The sequence below is a fragment of the Anguilla anguilla genome, chromosome 5 (assembly GCF_013347855.1).
Source record: "Anguilla anguilla isolate fAngAng1 chromosome 5, fAngAng1.pri, whole genome shotgun sequence".
NCBI classification, from domain to species: Eukaryota; Metazoa; Chordata; class Actinopteri; order Anguilliformes; family Anguillidae; genus Anguilla; species Anguilla anguilla.
The window spans coordinates 61,217,616-61,234,595 of NC_049205.1; the positions used below are offsets into that span (position 1 = coordinate 61,217,616).

Here is a 16,980-nt window from a genome sequence, read left to right on the forward strand (position 1 = left end):
TCTAGGGGACGGTGGAGGGGGGGCGATCGAGGTACAGATCAGCTGCGTAGAGCAGGCAGAATAGACGGTGAATAGTCCCACCTGCCGCTCCAATTTGCGACGCGCTGTCAGACCCAACAGCCAGCGACAACAACAACAACACCAACAACAGCGGCCCGATAGCTGCTCTCTCGCTCGCTGTTATAGGGCTCGTAAAAACTGTTAGCATCGATTTTAACACCGAGAATATTTCTGTGTACACACACGCGCGCGCGCAAACGGCGGCCAAAAATATAAAAACGGTGCCGAGACGGAAATAAACGGATTTAAAAATGAAAAAAAAAAACGAAAAAAAACGCAGAAGCAGTGTGATGTTCCCGGGGTCATACGTGTCACGAGTGTTCGGAAAGTGTGTGGACTAGAAGCCCTAAACGGACTCGGAGCGCAGTTTTGAAACAAACACGCAGCCCCTAGGACGTCTCTGGCCCCTCATATCCGCCTCATGTTTTATTCTTTTCTGGCGTCGGACGCGGCGCTGCGGACGGAGCAGCCGATGGAGGGAGAGAGAGGCGCAGTCCTATTTCGGTCACACAGGACGGGTCTGCCCACAGGACTGGAAAAAAGCGCTGAATTATACATGTCCCATCTGAAGCTAAGCTACGTTCCAGTGCCCGGCCCGGGCCGTCCCGAAAACAAATCAGCGAGAGGCCCTTCGGAATCAGAACCATTAAACAATTTTTAATTAAAGTTGCGGCTTGTATTTTTTTTTTTTCGTTTTTTTCCCCCCACCCCCAGTTTGTTTTACAAGCCACGTTGGCTTAAATCCATCTGTTTACCCATTTTCTCTCTCCGCGTAGAACCATCGCGTTGTGTTTGATGAAGGAGCGGAGGCGGTGCCGTCCATAGTAACAGGGCTGGCTCAGGCTTTTTCGGGCTTGAAGGGAAAGCGCGGGACTGTCCCGCAGGGCGTTACGGGGACCCTTCGGCAGGCTGCAGGAAGTTTCTGGGATGGGCTCGGGTGATAAACCATGGGTGCGTCTGCACTTTGAGACTGGAAACATACCGTAACATAAACGGTAAACGGACTGCATTTATATAGCGCTTTTATCCAAAACCGATAAACCCGAGTCCACAAGGGGGGGGGGGGGGGGGGGGGCAATCCAGGACAGTTGTGAAAAGTAAGAGCGTAAGAAAGCACAAATCAAAAAGCACAAATCGAAGAAGACTGCTTCATCCTGTTGCCCCGTCGCGCTTGCGTTGTGTTAAGAAGTTCAGAAGTCGACACGTTTTGGAACGCGACGATGCGTGAGATGGACTTTGTGAGGCTTGAAGCGTCCATGTTTGCGTATTTAGGGTGTGCTTTGGGCCTCTGGAAGTCTCCGGAATGGACTCAGGGTGCCGCGGGTGAGATAAACCGAGGGCGTGTTCCCCTTAAGGTAAGGTGCGCAGCAGCTGGGCCGTGGGCACCGTGGAGGAGAGGGACTCAAATGGAGAGACACACTGGAGCGGAAAATAACCAATAAGGTCAGCGGCGGCAGGCTGAGACTGGACGGGAAACTCGCTCTCTAAGTGGCCTGGATGGGTGTAGGGGGGGGGGCGGGGTGTGGGGGTGGGGAAGGGGAACTGGGGGTTCAGTCAGAAGAGGATTAAGTGTGTTTGTGGTTCATCCCGCGGTCACATGGTGTAAGCTCCTGATTGACATGTGGCAGCGGTTAAACCAGGGATCTCAAAGCTCCAATTTCGGGATATTGCAGTGGCTGCTGGGGTTTTTTCCTTTTTTTGTGTGTTTGAGCACTTAAGTGCTTAATTTAAGTCATTGATTCGAGAGAGAGTTGAGGGACCTGGTTTTAAAGGCCTGAATTGGCCATTGATTGAAGGAAAACTGCAGAAACCTACAGGCACTGTGGACCTCCAGGACTGGAGTTAAAACCTGCAGGCACAGCGCCCCCTCCAGGGCTGGAGTTAGACCTACAGACACAGCGTCCCCTCCAGGACTGAAGCTAAAGCTACAGGCACTGTGGACCTCCAGGACTGGAGTTAAACCTGTAGACAATGCGGTTCTCAAGGACTGGAGTTAATCCTGCAGATGATGTCTAAATTGGCATCCGGATATTGAATGATGAATAATAATATATTTACATTTAAATGTGTCATTGGAGTACAGATTTTTTTTACACTAAATTCCAAATCCTCTTAAAGCCATTTAATGAATCTATTCAGTGAAAATCTATGTACAGCAGTGAGGGGTTATAATAACAATAAGCTTTTTAACTCCCTGAGTCCCAAACAACATCTTCAGCTTCCTTGCACAGTAGATGTGCCTTTATATTTACCACGAGCAAATCCACAAAATACATGCGCGGGGAGAATGAGGATTATTCGTCAATAGTTTTTACCGAGTGGAAACAAGCAGGATAATGGGCCACTCACAGAGGCAATCGCTGCGTTTAGAAACCGCTCTTCCGCGTGACTTGAGATTCAGCGGGATTAAGACTGCGCGAGCAGTCGCGACAATAGAGAAAACGACCCCCTGTAAGTGGAATAAAAATAATATATTTTTTTTTTTTTTAAAGGCCAATGTTACAACCACGCCGCGGTTTTGAAAATTCTTAACAGCGGTTTTCACCCTTTTCCTCTTTTTCCGCAGACGAATGTGAAAGGATGATTTTTTAAAATAATGGCTTTGGTAAACAGGCATGGGGCTCTGTGGGGGCCCTGTTCCTAAAATGTCTGGGTAACGGTGGCAGGTGCCGCCTGTTACATTGTTTTGAATACGCTGCCTTCCATGGAGGATTGGGCTGGTTCTGGGCTAATCTCCCCCGCATCTGTTGTTCCCCACCTCAGATTATTGATGGCCGTTTACGGCGAATAAATTCTTCCGTTTGGCTGGAAACAAGCACAGCAGCGGGACTGGCAGCGGCCGGGCCAGTTTTGCGTCGACTAAAAACCACCAGCTTAAACCCGCCGACCGCCAAATCTTTCATTAATCCACTCAGGAGACGTCGGAACTCTCAAAAGACAAACAACAAAATGACGAGGAAAAAAAGGCGAAGTTGGACCAGGTTAAAGGTCAATAATTGAAAGCGCGGTGGGTTACTAAGAGACAACATACACAAGGGGGGAGGGGGGGGGGGTTGTCCCACCCAGCCATTTAACGTGCCGCAGAAATCTGGGGAAGCCTCAGTTCCTCTCTGTTACAGAACTCGCCATCTCCCTTGGAAACGCCGACCCCCCCATCACCCCAGCGAAACCCAGAGAGCGCTTGTTTCCGTCGGCCGTGCTCACAAAGGCAGTTGGAGGCGAACTGCGGATAATTTAAGAGGCCTCTAACGGTGAAGGAAATGCGCACCTCTCCTGGAGACTGGAGAGGCAGTTTACGAGCTTGCGTAAAAAAAAACAGGCGACGCTACCGACTTCCCGATGCTCGTGGAACCAAACATTGGCTCCGACATCAAAAGGGAACGCACGCTGTTTCGTGTACAAGGTGAGCGTGTGCCGTGCTTTCAAGGAATTCAGTTCCGCGCACTCTCGACGGGGCTTGGCTATAACCCGAAGATAGCAGGTATAACTCCTGCTCGACAGGGCCACCGCCACAGCACAACTGAGCCATAATCACTTCTGTAAAATATCCGGCCGTATACATTCATGCTGTTCAAGCAAAAGTCGCCCGGTGAACAGGCATTCATGAGCAAAAAAGAATAATGATTTACAGCAACACTGTGTTTACAGTACATACACAGAAAAATACCATAATAGCCTTTGCTTTCCAAACTGCCATGAAATTCTTACCAATGGTACATATATTTATATATTTAAAAAAACATATTAGTTTAATGGATCTATCAATTTTAAACTATAATTGTAAGAACAAAAGCATTCCATACAGCATAATAGAAACTACATATGTCCAGTGTACAAATGCACACACACATACACGCAAACACACACACACACACATCCAAGCACGCATGCATGCATGCACGCACACACGCCCCCACACACGGAAGACCAACACAAAGGAAGGCAAATACCGAGTAAATTACATTACATTACAGGCATTTAGCAGACGCTCTTATCCAGAGCGACTTACACAACTTTTTACATTTTACATTGTATCCATTTATACAGGTGGATATATACTGAAGCAATGCAGGTTAAGTACCTTGCTCAAGGGTACAACGGCAGGGTCCTTACCCGGGAATCGAACCTGCGACCTTTCGGTTACAAGCCCAGTTCCTTACCCACTGTGCCACACTAAATGCTCTAATATCCAGCAGGAGGACCACTGTGTTTTCACTTATCCTCTGACTTATTATCGGCTTATCGCAGCGTGCAACTTGTGGCCGCTGAAGTAAGAGTATTAAACAAGCTCACTGTCAGCGTCCTGTCAGACATTCCGGCGGTTTGTGGTAAAATGACACATCCCTCGCGGAGAGGCAATATTCAGTCCTCCGTTGCAAAATAAAAAGGCAAACCTGCAACGTGAACTGAAATAATGTGATAAAAATGTTAAAAAAAATTTAAAAATAAACGTAACAATCATATTTGTGGATAATAAACGTGTGATCACGTGACGAGTGTCCATGTCTGCTTTTATTCATATTCAATTCCCACTTAACTTTTTTGGAAAATAAACAAAATTTTTCTACTCTAATTGGCCAGCTGTTTAACATTTTTTTTTGGTTTGAATATCGGCAATATAAGGCAAACCTAATGACATCAGGATTGAATTCCGCCAAGTGCGCTTCCTACCATTGCGCTGTGTATCCCAGATGCATCGCACGCAAAGGGGCCTGCACTTGGTCTCTGATTTCTAAATGCTAACCTTTCCAGCGGGATGCCTAGCCTTTCCCTCTGCCTGCACAGTGGTAAAAAGGTGAAAAAAGGTGCACGTTTACCACAAACAGTGCTGTCAATCAAAGGATTTGGCCCAGTGTGTACACTGTCCCGGCTGAGCTGTCAGGAACCACTGAATCGGTTCTCTTCCGAATCCCAGTAGAGGAGACGTTCAGAACCAGGTGTTTTAAAAATAAAGGTTCACGTCTGCCACTCCTTCGCTCGAACTTGGCGAACCAGTTACTCTAAACAACACACCCGTGGGGAGGACATCTCTATCCATATTTAATCTAACTGCACTTATGTTACTTTCAGCAAGGATATAAAGAACGCGCTTTTTTAAAAGCACTTGTTGTTTAAAAGCTTGTTGCTTACATTTGCGCCTACAAAGTAAAAAAAGAAAAAGAAAAACCCAAACAGAACAGGTCTAAGTACACTCTGCCTAGGTACACTCTGAAAAACTGTTTTCCTTTCTTTTTTCCCCCCATCCCTTTCCTGTAGAATTCCATCAGACCTAATGGAAGGGCTGTTATTATCATCCCAATGACCCCCAAGCAGTTCTCTGCAACTGGGTCTCTCTTTGATTGATCATTGCCATTTCCTGATGGCCAAGAGACCCTTTGGGTTGAAAGTATTTCTTCTTTCTGGCATATATATATATATAGTGCAGGCCAAAATTATTAGGCCACCTGTGGTGTTTTTTTTAATTTTTGTTTTTTTTAAACCTCAGGTATAGAAGAATTCAGTCAATATACTGTATGTGCATTTATTTCTTTCCTTAAAATAGGATTCTTTGGGTTTCATTACGATTAAACAAACTACTGGAAGTCTATCCATTCATTCCGCAAATGGGGGGGGGGGGGGGGGGGGGGGGGGAGGTGGATGAGTACTTGAATTGACTGAAATCTTATCTTCCTTAAGTTTTTTTTTTTTTTTGTAAACCGCAGGTAGTATCATACCATTGAGCTTGTAGTGTAAGTAAAATAGCCATTAAAGCTGCAAGAAATATGGTAAAGAAGGTGTTGGGCTTAGATCTACGGAGCCAAGTAAACATATTGTGGCAAGATTATTTCCTGCAAGAAAGTGCAAGGAAGCTTAAGAATTGCAGTGTTCAGTACACACTTTTTATTTTTATTTTATTTTTATTTCACGAGGCAAGTCATTAAGAGCAAATTCTTATTCACAATGGTGGCCTGGCAAGCAACAAAAGCCACTTAAGGGAAGGGGGGGGTGGGCTTATGAAACACTCATAAGGTCCAGCTGATGGGCAGTAATGTTAACAGGAGCAGACCAGGAAGATCAAGACGCAGTAGACAAATATCTTCTGGTGTGGTGTCCAGTAAAAGAAACTGTTGTATAATTTCACCACAACTACAGGAAGAATTCAATGCAGCTAGAGAGAAATTCAGTTCCCCTGACTGCAGTGATACGGCAACTATAATTTTGCTATAAACTGTTAACAATAGTTATAAACATTTTCTTAAATAAAAAAAACAACTTTTAAGGTGTGTGCCTTCACGTAAGTCTACCTGCCATTGAAAATATTTCCATACAGGCTGAATCGTGATTTTTGAACTGTAATTTCATTCACAAACAGCAACAGCTGCCCTTCCAGGCATGTTATTGATATCAAAAATATTAATGCTTGTGTAGTGGTAGAGACAAATGGCACGGGAAAACATTTCCACCTTCAGGGGTGGTCCTACCGTGTATGGCCCTGCCAAACCACATAGCTCAACAACACAACCAGAGGGCATTTACATTGCAGAAAATGAATTGGAAAAGGAGAGGCTAAGGGAAAATTCAGTTCATTTGCACTTTAACCATTGTGTTTTACATGTTGTTCAGCCTGAAAACAATGACTGAAAATCTCCCTGTTGTGTTTCAGTACAGTGTTTCAGAAAATCTCCCTGTTGTGTTCGCTCAGGGGGCGACATAGCTCAGGAGGTAAGACCGATTGTCTGGCAGTCGGAGGGTTGCCAGTTCAAACCCCGCCCTGGGCATGTCGAAGTGTCCTTGAGCAAGACACCTAACCCCTAACCCCTAACTGCTCTGGCGAATGAGAGGCATCAATTGTAAAGCGCTTTGGATAAAAGCGCTATATAAATGCAGTCCATTTACCATTTACCATTGTTCAGCCTGAAAATAATGACTGAAAATCTCCCTGTTGTGTTTCAGTAGAATCGGGTCCCCACACTGTAAGGAGAATCTGAATCCGCTCAGCCTACACTGACCAAACATCCCCCTGCTGTGTTTCAGTGGAAACCAATCCCCGCAGTGTCAGCAGAGGAATACCCGACCTGTGTGACTGTCTCTACCTGTTCGGTGAGATCAAAGCCCCCTCCACTGCATTCTCCATATCCATCACAGCACGCTCACTACATCTCACTCTACCCACTGCTTCACCCTGTGAGCACAAGCAGTGACATCCTACCTTATCAAGACTGCGTGCACGTGTGTATCTGTGTGTGTGAAGGGGTTTATCATTCATTTTATTTATGAGTACTGAACACCGTCATACTTATACTATGTCATCTAATCCAGTTGGCAATTCATCGTCATTAGAAATCTATAACTGATTGCTGCAGTGGGCCTTTTTTTAAAAAAAATCCACGAAGCAGGACTGGTTACAACACTGGTTACTGGGGCGACATAGCTCAGGACGTAAGAACGGTTGTCTGGCAGTCGGAGGGTTGCCGGTTCGATCCCCGCCCTGGGCGTGTCGAAGTGTCCCTGAGCAAGACACCTAACCCCGAACTGCTCTGGTGAGTGAGAGGCATCAATTGTAAAGTGCTTTGGATAAAAGCGCTACATAAATGCAGTCCATTTACCATTTACAACAGAACAAGCTAACAGCAGCCTCCTCAAATGGACAAGCCAGCTTTGCAAAGAACCTTTTTTTTCATAAAGCTATATCCAAACTGACATCTTATTCACCTTCAACGGGGAAACCCGGGCAGGCCGAGGAGTGGATTAGTGCATCGGTCATCACCGCCGCCCTTACAGTTCCTGATTCCGCACGAGCCCAACCGCGGTCCGTTTGCATTTCGCTACGTAAGCTATCGCTAGCCTCTCTCGTTGGAAATACGAACGCGCTAACCAGAAGAGACAAATGTTCGCTTGCCCTCCAATTCTATGGCCTCTGTACTGCCTGCAGGTTAAAAAAAAAAAAAAAAAAGGCTTGTGCCATAAAGTCATCAATACCAATACAGTACATGTTATTAAATTCACAGCTGGCTAACACAGGGGTTAGATTTCTCCCGTGTAAAGCAAAGATCCAGCTCAAACAGTCGTGCGTGTTGTATGCCCGGTGACTGATGTATGGAGATTAATGAAAGACTCATTGATCTGCCTATCCATTTCTAGCATAGAGTGATCGCATCAACACCCCCCCCCGCCCCCCCCACCCACCCAAGTCAATTAAGATCAATGAGCTTATCAGCCAATACAAATTAGCATTCATGATGCCAAAGAAACAGAATGCAATTCATCTTTATCTCCGTCTATCCCCACGTTTACTTGCCGTTGCCTATGGGATTGAAATAAACAGACGTGCAATACCTTTCTGCGTGCTATTGCGTTATAACAAATGGCTTGCAGAATCTCAGTCAGATTCATGTTTTATAAAGACGTTGTTTTCAAATATTGATCTTGATTTTACGTGTATGATTTAATTTTTTTAAAGTTTCAAAATCTCACAGACAAAACATTTGTCTGTTTGCCATATATTACGGTCCGCTATCGAAAATATAAAACAACAATATAACTGAGCAGTGGCAGTTAAAATTTCAGAGAGTTTATGTGAGTCCAAAAAAATAATTTACTCTCCCCAGAGTGAAATGTACTCTGCAGAGTGAAATGTATTTTGCCAGAGTGAAATGTGCTCTATCAGTGTGAAATACACAGCATCAGAGTAAAAAATGTACTTTAACACATTTCGCAGCCACTGAAGACGACGGGAAGTTCGAGAGTGAAGGGAAAGAGAGAGAGAGAGAGAGAGAGAGAGAAAGGGGAGAGAAAGAGGAGATGAGGGTCTGCCATTGTTCCCACCAGAGAGATGAATCAATGTCACTCCCTCAGTCGTCTCCGCGCGTTCAATTATTAATAGCGGGATTGCGGAATGCGGCGAAACCGCCGTCCTCCCGGCGGGGAGGTTAGCGGCGTAATATATGTTGCGATTCCTTGCTCATCTCATTCTCTATTATTTAGGGAGTCCGGCCGGGGTCTTTATTGCTTATATTACATTACATTCTTCTGCAGAGATTTATCTCTGCTGGGAGGGGAGAGAGGCGCGGGAGTGCGCACACAGGTACGGGTGTACACACACACACACACACACCATTTCGCTCGGAATACGCCGATCAATCAAAACGTCCAGCGGCTATCACTCGCCATCAAGTGCTTTGGGGATGGGGGGGGGGGTGGGGGGGGTGGGAAGGGGGGCGGTGGTGACTAAAGAAATCATGAAAAATGTTCCTCAAGTCCCCAGTAAATCAACTGTACAAATCAGTCACTGGGCACTGAGGGTTGCCTCACGCCAAGAAGATCCCGGCTTCTGATCCCAGCCAGGGGCCTTTCTGTGCGGAGTTTGCAACGTGGGTTTCCTCCAGGTACTCCGCTTGACCTCCCACAGTACCAAAGACACACAGGGCCTGCTAATTGGACCGAGTCTAAATTTCCCGTAGGTATGAGCGCGTGAGGGAATGGTGTGTGGGCTGTGCGATGGATCAGCGACCCGTCCGGGGTGTATTCCTGCCTCTCACCCAGTGCATGCTGGGATATGCTCTTGCCTCTCCCATGACCCTGACCAGGAAAAAGCAGTTTAGAAAATGGACGGATGGATGGATGGATGGATGGATGAAAATGAGTCAGTGTAACTGCGAAGGGATCATAAACAGTCGTGGGTCCTCAGTCCTGGGACCCCTCAGTATATACTCATTTTTGTCCCAAACACAATTACAATCATGTTAAATAAATGCATTTAACTGACAGCTTCTCAAAATTCTGATATTGCGACTGTGGTTGGAACGAAAATCAGCATACACCAGGGATCCAAGGACCGAGTTTGTGATACACGGTATATATGTACACGCATAGTGTGTGTGACGTACGGATATTGCCTAAGTGCACACCCCAAAGTTAAGTCCATGTTTCAGTGGGGCACATTTAGAGAGTACGCAGCAACATAACAAAGTCTCTGTGATTGACTTGCTATGTTTGGACACAAAGTAAACACCTGTACAGCAACGAAATCCACACCTTTCCTTCCTATACCACCCCCCCCCCCCCCTTTCTTTCTGTCTTTACAAGAAACTGTGAGGGATTCTTCAGTACGTGAACTTGAAACAAAATATCTCAAATCCAAAGAAATGTAATTCCTGTAATCAATAGGCATTATGGCTAATCCCAGTGCTGACTGCAATTCTGGCATTCCATTTAAGATCCTTGACATTTTGCCTTTTTTTTTTCTTTTCTTTTGGATTGGCAGAGAAGGAAACTGCACTCTCACGGAAGAAGATTCCCAGCATCTGTTGATTTGGCATTAGCTCTCCCAGTGCCCCGGGCTTCAGAGACAATTACGATGGTGAGCTGTGCACTTCAGATTAATTCCCGCTGTTCCACTATCGTGGGAGCCGTTGATGAATGCGAATAATACCACCACTCGCAAAAGAGATTTAATTGGATTGCGCCGCACAATGGATCGGTAAAAATAATGTCGTTTTTGTTCCGAAGGACGCTTGTCCCCGGTAGACATCTTTCACTGAATTTAAACACAGATGTAAACCAGACCTCGGCCAATCTCATCCAAGCCACCAACAATGCCAATACACCAGGCTGCTGCTGACGACTGCTTAATATTTAAATGGGTGTTTTACTTTAACAGAGCATTATCATAATGTAAAAGCATACGGTCAGCGAAAAATTAAATGGGTGTATAGTACTGTTGTATGGGGTGACCTGGAACTCTCCCGTGCTGATTTCTGTCTTTGCATTGGAAACGTGGCTTCTGCGCTCCCTTTCCCTCTTCAGCATGGAGCGCGTGTCTGTCTGCCTGACAATGCAAGCTGACTATCAATCATTTTCTCACGCTGCGCGCGCCGAGTCCGTGTCAGTAATAAGGACACGGCCCCACAATGCACTCTGGCATTGAGACAAATGGCTGCTCCCAGCACGGCTGCCCATCCGGAGTCACTGGGTCATGTAGCGCGTCGCCGGCGGGTCAGGAAAACATGATGAAACCAGACAGTCCCTATTGTTCAGCCAGTCAGTTCATTTGCCCGGGCTATGACGGGGAGGCTGCGGTTTTTTTTTTTTTAGCAACACGGGGGGAGAAAATACGAAAGAGACGAGGTTTCATTTGGTCTCGCTGCGCTAGAGGTAGACGCTACAGCATTTTCCCGTTCCACTAAATCGAATTGGGATCTAGGCTACTCTAATGCACCCAACAAACGAATTAGTCTGGCGCATCATATGTCCGTTTAACTTGTTTTCCATTAGCGTTGTCGTAACAACTTCCCGATGCGCATCACGCTGTGGTGATATAATTCTTTAATGGGAAAAGAGCTACGGTTGCATTGGCGCGTGTCCGCTTCCCGGTACTTCCCAGGTACCCTTTTCGGAATGCGCAACCGGTTCCCGGCATTGTTTCTGCAGCGTATGCGAAACCTGCTTTAAAGTGCAGGTTCCGGTAGATGTCTGCCGGCGCCCCCACAATGCTTTTACTCTCTCCTTAATCCATTGCCATCTATTAAAGTTGTGCTGGGGGATGTCAACAACAGCATCTGCCCCTTGACATCTCTTTAGCGAACTACTCCCGACAAAGATCGCCTCCCACTGCCGGGGAGAGCGGGGTTAGCGCCGGCGAGTTCAACCGAGAACCGAGAAGTCAGCCTGGTCGTGCAGCTTGTCTAGCCAGGAATGGGGCTGTTAAAATATAGATGTACGTTAGAAGTAAAAGATGTACTTTAAAAAAAAGCACAAAAACAAAAAGGTAAGACTCTCAGTGTCTGATGTCTTCAGTTACGCTGACAGCAGGTGTAAGTGTTATTTTTCCACGCTGAGCCACAGATTACCGCAGCTGCTCGTTCTGAGCAGTGATAGATGCCTGTCTCTCCACAAGATCGCCTGCACTCAGCCTGCTGTTTGGCTCACCGACTCCCAAGCCTCCAAGGGTCAATTGCAGTGCACTTTGCTGGAGCTCAAACCTCTGCTTTAAACCCTCTAGACCACAGAGCTGAAGCACAAGTGGAACGACTAATCCTTATTCCGCCTGCTTTGGATAGCTGTTCCTGGTTGTAGTGCAATTTCTGTGGTCTGCAGGGTTAAACCTGAGGTTTCAACTCCATCTAAGCACACTGCAGTTGACCCCAAGAGTTTTTGTGCATTTTCCTGTCTCCTGTAGGTGGCTGTTGTCAAAATCGCATGCCGGCTTCTCAGCTTTTGACAGCAATGTTAACTGTGTAGCTGTGAGACTGATCTTGTTTTAAAAAACAAATACAGCAACCATGCCTGGCTTGTTGATGTGTCAGTGTATAGCTACAGTAGCAAAGTGGAACAAACATTGCCAAATATTATTCCATGGTAATAAAATTTTAATTTTTAGCTTAGCATGAGTGGGACAGAGCACTTTACCTGATTCACTGCATAGATTGATGACTTATAAATATTAATAGCAAATAAACAAATGCGATCTGAATTTCTGTCCTAAACAGAGCTATTAATTCTGGTAGGTGCAAGGTTTGTTGCATTTGTACCAGGTGTAACTAGCTTAAAAAATGATTAAATATGAACTAGGTGTCGCACAGCACTTCTAAATTGAAGCAAGCAAGTTTCCATCTGCTGCACATAGGAAATTGTGATGTGAAAATAGTTCAGATTTGCAAGAAGGGGAGATGCTGCTTCACAGCATAAATTTAGCTGAACAGGCCTTTGTTTGTCAGAATGATGGCTGATTCCCCATGGAAATCTGAACACATCAGTAGCCTGCAACTTCCTTGTCAATCAAGAACTGGAGATTCATTGAAACTAATCATTATTTTCAGTCGTGCACTGAAGTTTAGAACGCATTTTTGTTGCAGTAAACTGAAATTCTTTTTAATGGATTTTTGTATGGATAGAAATATGCTTGTCTTTAGAGGCTGCCAGGGGCACGTTATGAAGGAAATCCTGGCCATGCCAGTGTTACCGGTGTCCCCACAGGGTGGCCCATGATTGGCTGTATGGTTGCCATGGGATGGAGGGTATCAGCTGACAGCGGTTTTACCCTGTGACATCACAAAAGTGACTTGGGAATTCCAAATTGGGGGACAAAGGAGGAAGAATAAGAATGTTAGTATTCTTTATCCTTGTTATTACTAAATGTAAAATAACTAAAAATCAGTTGAAGTTACATTCCTTAAATGAGTACTGACACCAATCACTATATTTTTGGTTGGGTTGGAATGGGGGTTATGGGGTTCTGATTCTTGATCCGGTTCACTTCCTCCAAAATTCCAATCTATAATATTTTATTACAAATCCATTAGCTTTGGCTGCCAGTACCGTCCCGTTGACAAGACACCATTTGCCAGGCCAATAACTTAAAATGTGGCGCTGTCGACAGGCTGTGCATGTATGGGAGGAAATCGACCAACCCATAAGCGATTGTTATCATTACGGCTAAGGTTACTATAGCTTCAACTCGAAATTGATTTTTATTCTGATTTAACTCAAAACTGTGCACGTGCATATGCAATCCAGAGACAGACGAAGAGAGGAAGACAAAATAGTCTTTAGTTGAGTTAGTTTTTTTTCTGGTTCTTTCGGTCTTTCCCGTGTTATCTTAAGCTTGTAATTCAACAGCCACTTCTAGGGTGCAGTTATCAAAAACAACTGGCGCGTCACAGTTTCATATAGTTGTGGGAAATAAACACATGAAGTTCCGTATAGCTCGGGTTTTCTGCGAGGATACGAAACTATATCTCTGTTTCCTCCCTCAAATCGTTTCTCGATTTCTCTATTCCCACACGGAATTCTACTCTTAAAAAAGACAGGGGCGGTTGTTCCCATCGAGCGGTTTCGCATTAAGAACACAACGACAGCATTACCGGTTGCATCGTACGGATGGATAAGCGAGGCGGGGGTGCTCTGCTCGAAGTCCGATTCTTCTGAACGGAGAATGGGATTCTTGGCACATCCGAACTACTGAAGCGTGAAATACATTTCAGCTTACGATTGTGGCCGCGTTAAAGGGACAAAAGCGAGCACACAGCAAAGCATTCAACGATAATATTGGCCAGCCCACTCAACGGTAAAAATAGCATTGTAGCCAGCAAAACAGTTACAGAATGGTCAGAAAACAAACAGTTCCGTCTGCATAATTATAATTCGAAGACACTGCTTTCAAGGTGCTTTTCAAATGCTGAAACCTTTACCTTGAATCATATGCGATAACGCCACGATTTGAGGATGCCAAAGAATTTCTCTGTAAAATATAATGCCATAATCCACTTGCCCGTATCGGTGTCACTCAAGGATTAGAGTGGTCCGAAAAACAACACAACAGCTGAGAACTATGGAAGGTAAATTAAAGGTCTGAAGCCTTGGCAGCGTTCTCAAAACTCTGCCACGACGATAAAAACGAGCGCTTCGCTGTAAACACTGTTTTGCTATGTTAATTTATTTTCAGCAAGAACAAAACTTGACGAAGCATAACCTGCCACGGCTGCAAACTTTAATTGTTTTTCGGGTCTTCCTGGTAAGCACTTAAGTTTAAATCCTGAAATTTATTGAAAAGGACTTGACGTTGTTATACACCAACATACACTACGGTATAGGCCTGTTCAAAATGGGGACACAACAAAATCAAAACTAGCATTTGGTCCTGAATCAAGATGCCTAAATGATCCACATGGTGTCAAAGCGAAGTGTTTACGACGAGATGTTATGTTATTTCGAACGCTACTTTATATCGACTCCACTTCGTACAGAATATTCATTACCTCAGAGCACCCCCCCCCCCCCCCCCCCTTTCTATAAGTAAATTAATTATTATAAAAGGTTTTAACATTACCTGTAAATCCAGTCACGCCTATTCCAACGAAATGTTATACAAAGCAAGATCGTGACACAAGAACAGTTTGAAATACAGCAGTATCCCCAGAAGTAATCCACAAAATCAGATCCACATTTTTTGTGAAAGTCCTCGAGACAAGTTGTAGTCGACGTATGGGGGGAAGGAGAAACGCGAAGGTCAGTCTATAAGCCTTATTTCAAGACGGAATTCAGGTTCAGATTTCAGCACCAGTACTTAAATGGACAGCTCTGGTTGAGACGAGTCTCACCTCTCTGGGGTCTCCGCCGCCACTGAGATGTAAGCTGCCAGCGCACAACCCCTCACCAACTGGCCGCGTCCCGAGAGGATTTGCATGCAATCACAGTACCAACCAATCACCGGCACCGCTGCGAGTAACAGAGTCGTAACAGTCGGGTATGCATGTCACATTTTTCAAGCTCTTTTGCTAGTTATTGAAGAGGACTCGGTTAACTTGATTGGGAAAACGGGTTTCATTCAATTCTGTGTATTAGTTTGTTTCGCTTTTTCTTTTTTCTTCTTTCTTTTTTTTTGCAATGCCGATTATGAGAATATCCAATGTGAAGTTGGAGTTTGCAAAAGCGCAGTAACACAACCAATACACGACACTACACTACTGGCGCGCGCACACACACACACACACACCGACTACACAAATTGGTACTGCCAATACAGCTTTGATGGATTAAAAATACAATAATACAAATGCACTGCCAACAATTTGAACTACACAATTGAGCATGCTGTTTTCAGGGTTGACATTGACTCCGTACTTTAATGTGGATTTGACACCAAGATAAAACAAAAACTGTCAATCTATTCCTCAATAGGACTTATTCTGAAATCTGAAATATTTTGTGGAAAACAGCACCCCCTAGAAAAGATTAATTCATAAATAATTCACAGCTAGACCATTTTATTTTAAATATTTTAAACATAGTAAATTCTTACAAGTTGTGTGTTCATCATTTATGGTTAATTAAATGCTTAATTTCTCATGAAGACATAATCCAAAACAATTTCCTTATAACTGCTAAGGAAATAAGTCGCATACACTGATGATGCCTTGTACATGAACACAATCCAGTAGACTGGACTACCTATCTGCTACAAATCAGTGCATTGTAAAATATGTGAATGACAATGGAGGAATATGCTATGCATTATACTGACACACGACATAAATCACATGTAAAATAATATAGATATATGAAACGGTGTATGGATTACAAAAATAACTCTTTTTTGCTTACTTCCAAACAGAGCATTTTCTGTACGAAGGAGAACTCTGAGGCTTATATATTGGGCTCCGGATTCTGAGCACAGACGGCGAGTGATTTGCGATGCGAGGGGAAGTCCACGGATCGTGGCGTGCGAGCGAGTCATTACTGGTACCTGATGTTTGGGAGAGCGCTCGGGAGCACGTCCTCCAGGCCCCCCCCCCCCCCCGCCCCCGCCCCCGCCCCCGCCCCCCAGCGGTGGTCCGGCTGTGTGACACTGTCACTTCGGGGGTCAGGCTTGCGTCCAGATAGCACTGACGGGAGAAGAAAGACTTTTTAGCCCGCACATCTTACAGCGAGGCTTAAAACAAAAAGAAATAAAAAAAGCCCAGGCTGAGTCCAAGTTATAAAAAAAAACAAAAAAACAATTTCACTCCAAAATGACTGGCTTTATTTTCTTCAGTTTGAGGAGGCTGGGCGTGCTGTCAGCGACATATTTGAAATACTTTGACTGTTTGGTTGCCGGTGACATTTGAAAACACTTTCATCAGACCGGTGAGAGCTTTCAGCAAAACGTTACCGATATGCCTGATCTCATGATAGAACAATCATATTGTCCTTAATTGTGCTGTAAGTTGATAGGTTTTTTTTTTTTCAAATCTCAGTAATCTATAGGATTTTTACTGGTGTCAAAATGGTTGAGGTATTTATTACAAGTGTTTGATCCAAATCTGTTGCTCGAGCCAGCCTAAGGCTACCAGATGTTATGATACTGGGTGGGTGGGTGCATGTGTATCTTAGTTTGACTTCGCATAAGTTAGGTCAGAGTGATGTTCACTGTGTGAACTGGACTTGGTGTGATCATGGCTATGA

The 16,980-nt window shown here is 44.8% G+C and overlaps 1 protein-coding gene across 7 annotated transcripts in view; it reads right to left on the bottom strand.

Annotated features, from left to right (window-relative positions):
* LOC118228475 (follistatin-related protein 5-like) overlaps positions 1-15,312 on the bottom strand; it is a 168,396-nt gene extending 153,084 nt beyond the window's left edge. For 2 of the 7 annotated variants that reach the window (XM_035420024.1, XM_035420023.1), the window contains exon 1: positions 15,138-15,312. In XM_035420024.1, coding sequence (XP_035275915.1) covers positions 15,138-15,223 — 86 coding nt within the window. In that variant the 5' untranslated portion in view covers positions 15,224-15,312. Of the gene's footprint in view, positions 1-14,866 lie in introns of all 7 variants that reach the window. The other 5 variants (XM_035420019.1, XM_035420020.1, XM_035420022.1 and 2 more) reach the window with 4 other exon arrangements.
* Between the last annotated feature and the right edge of the window lie 1,668 nt (positions 15,313-16,980).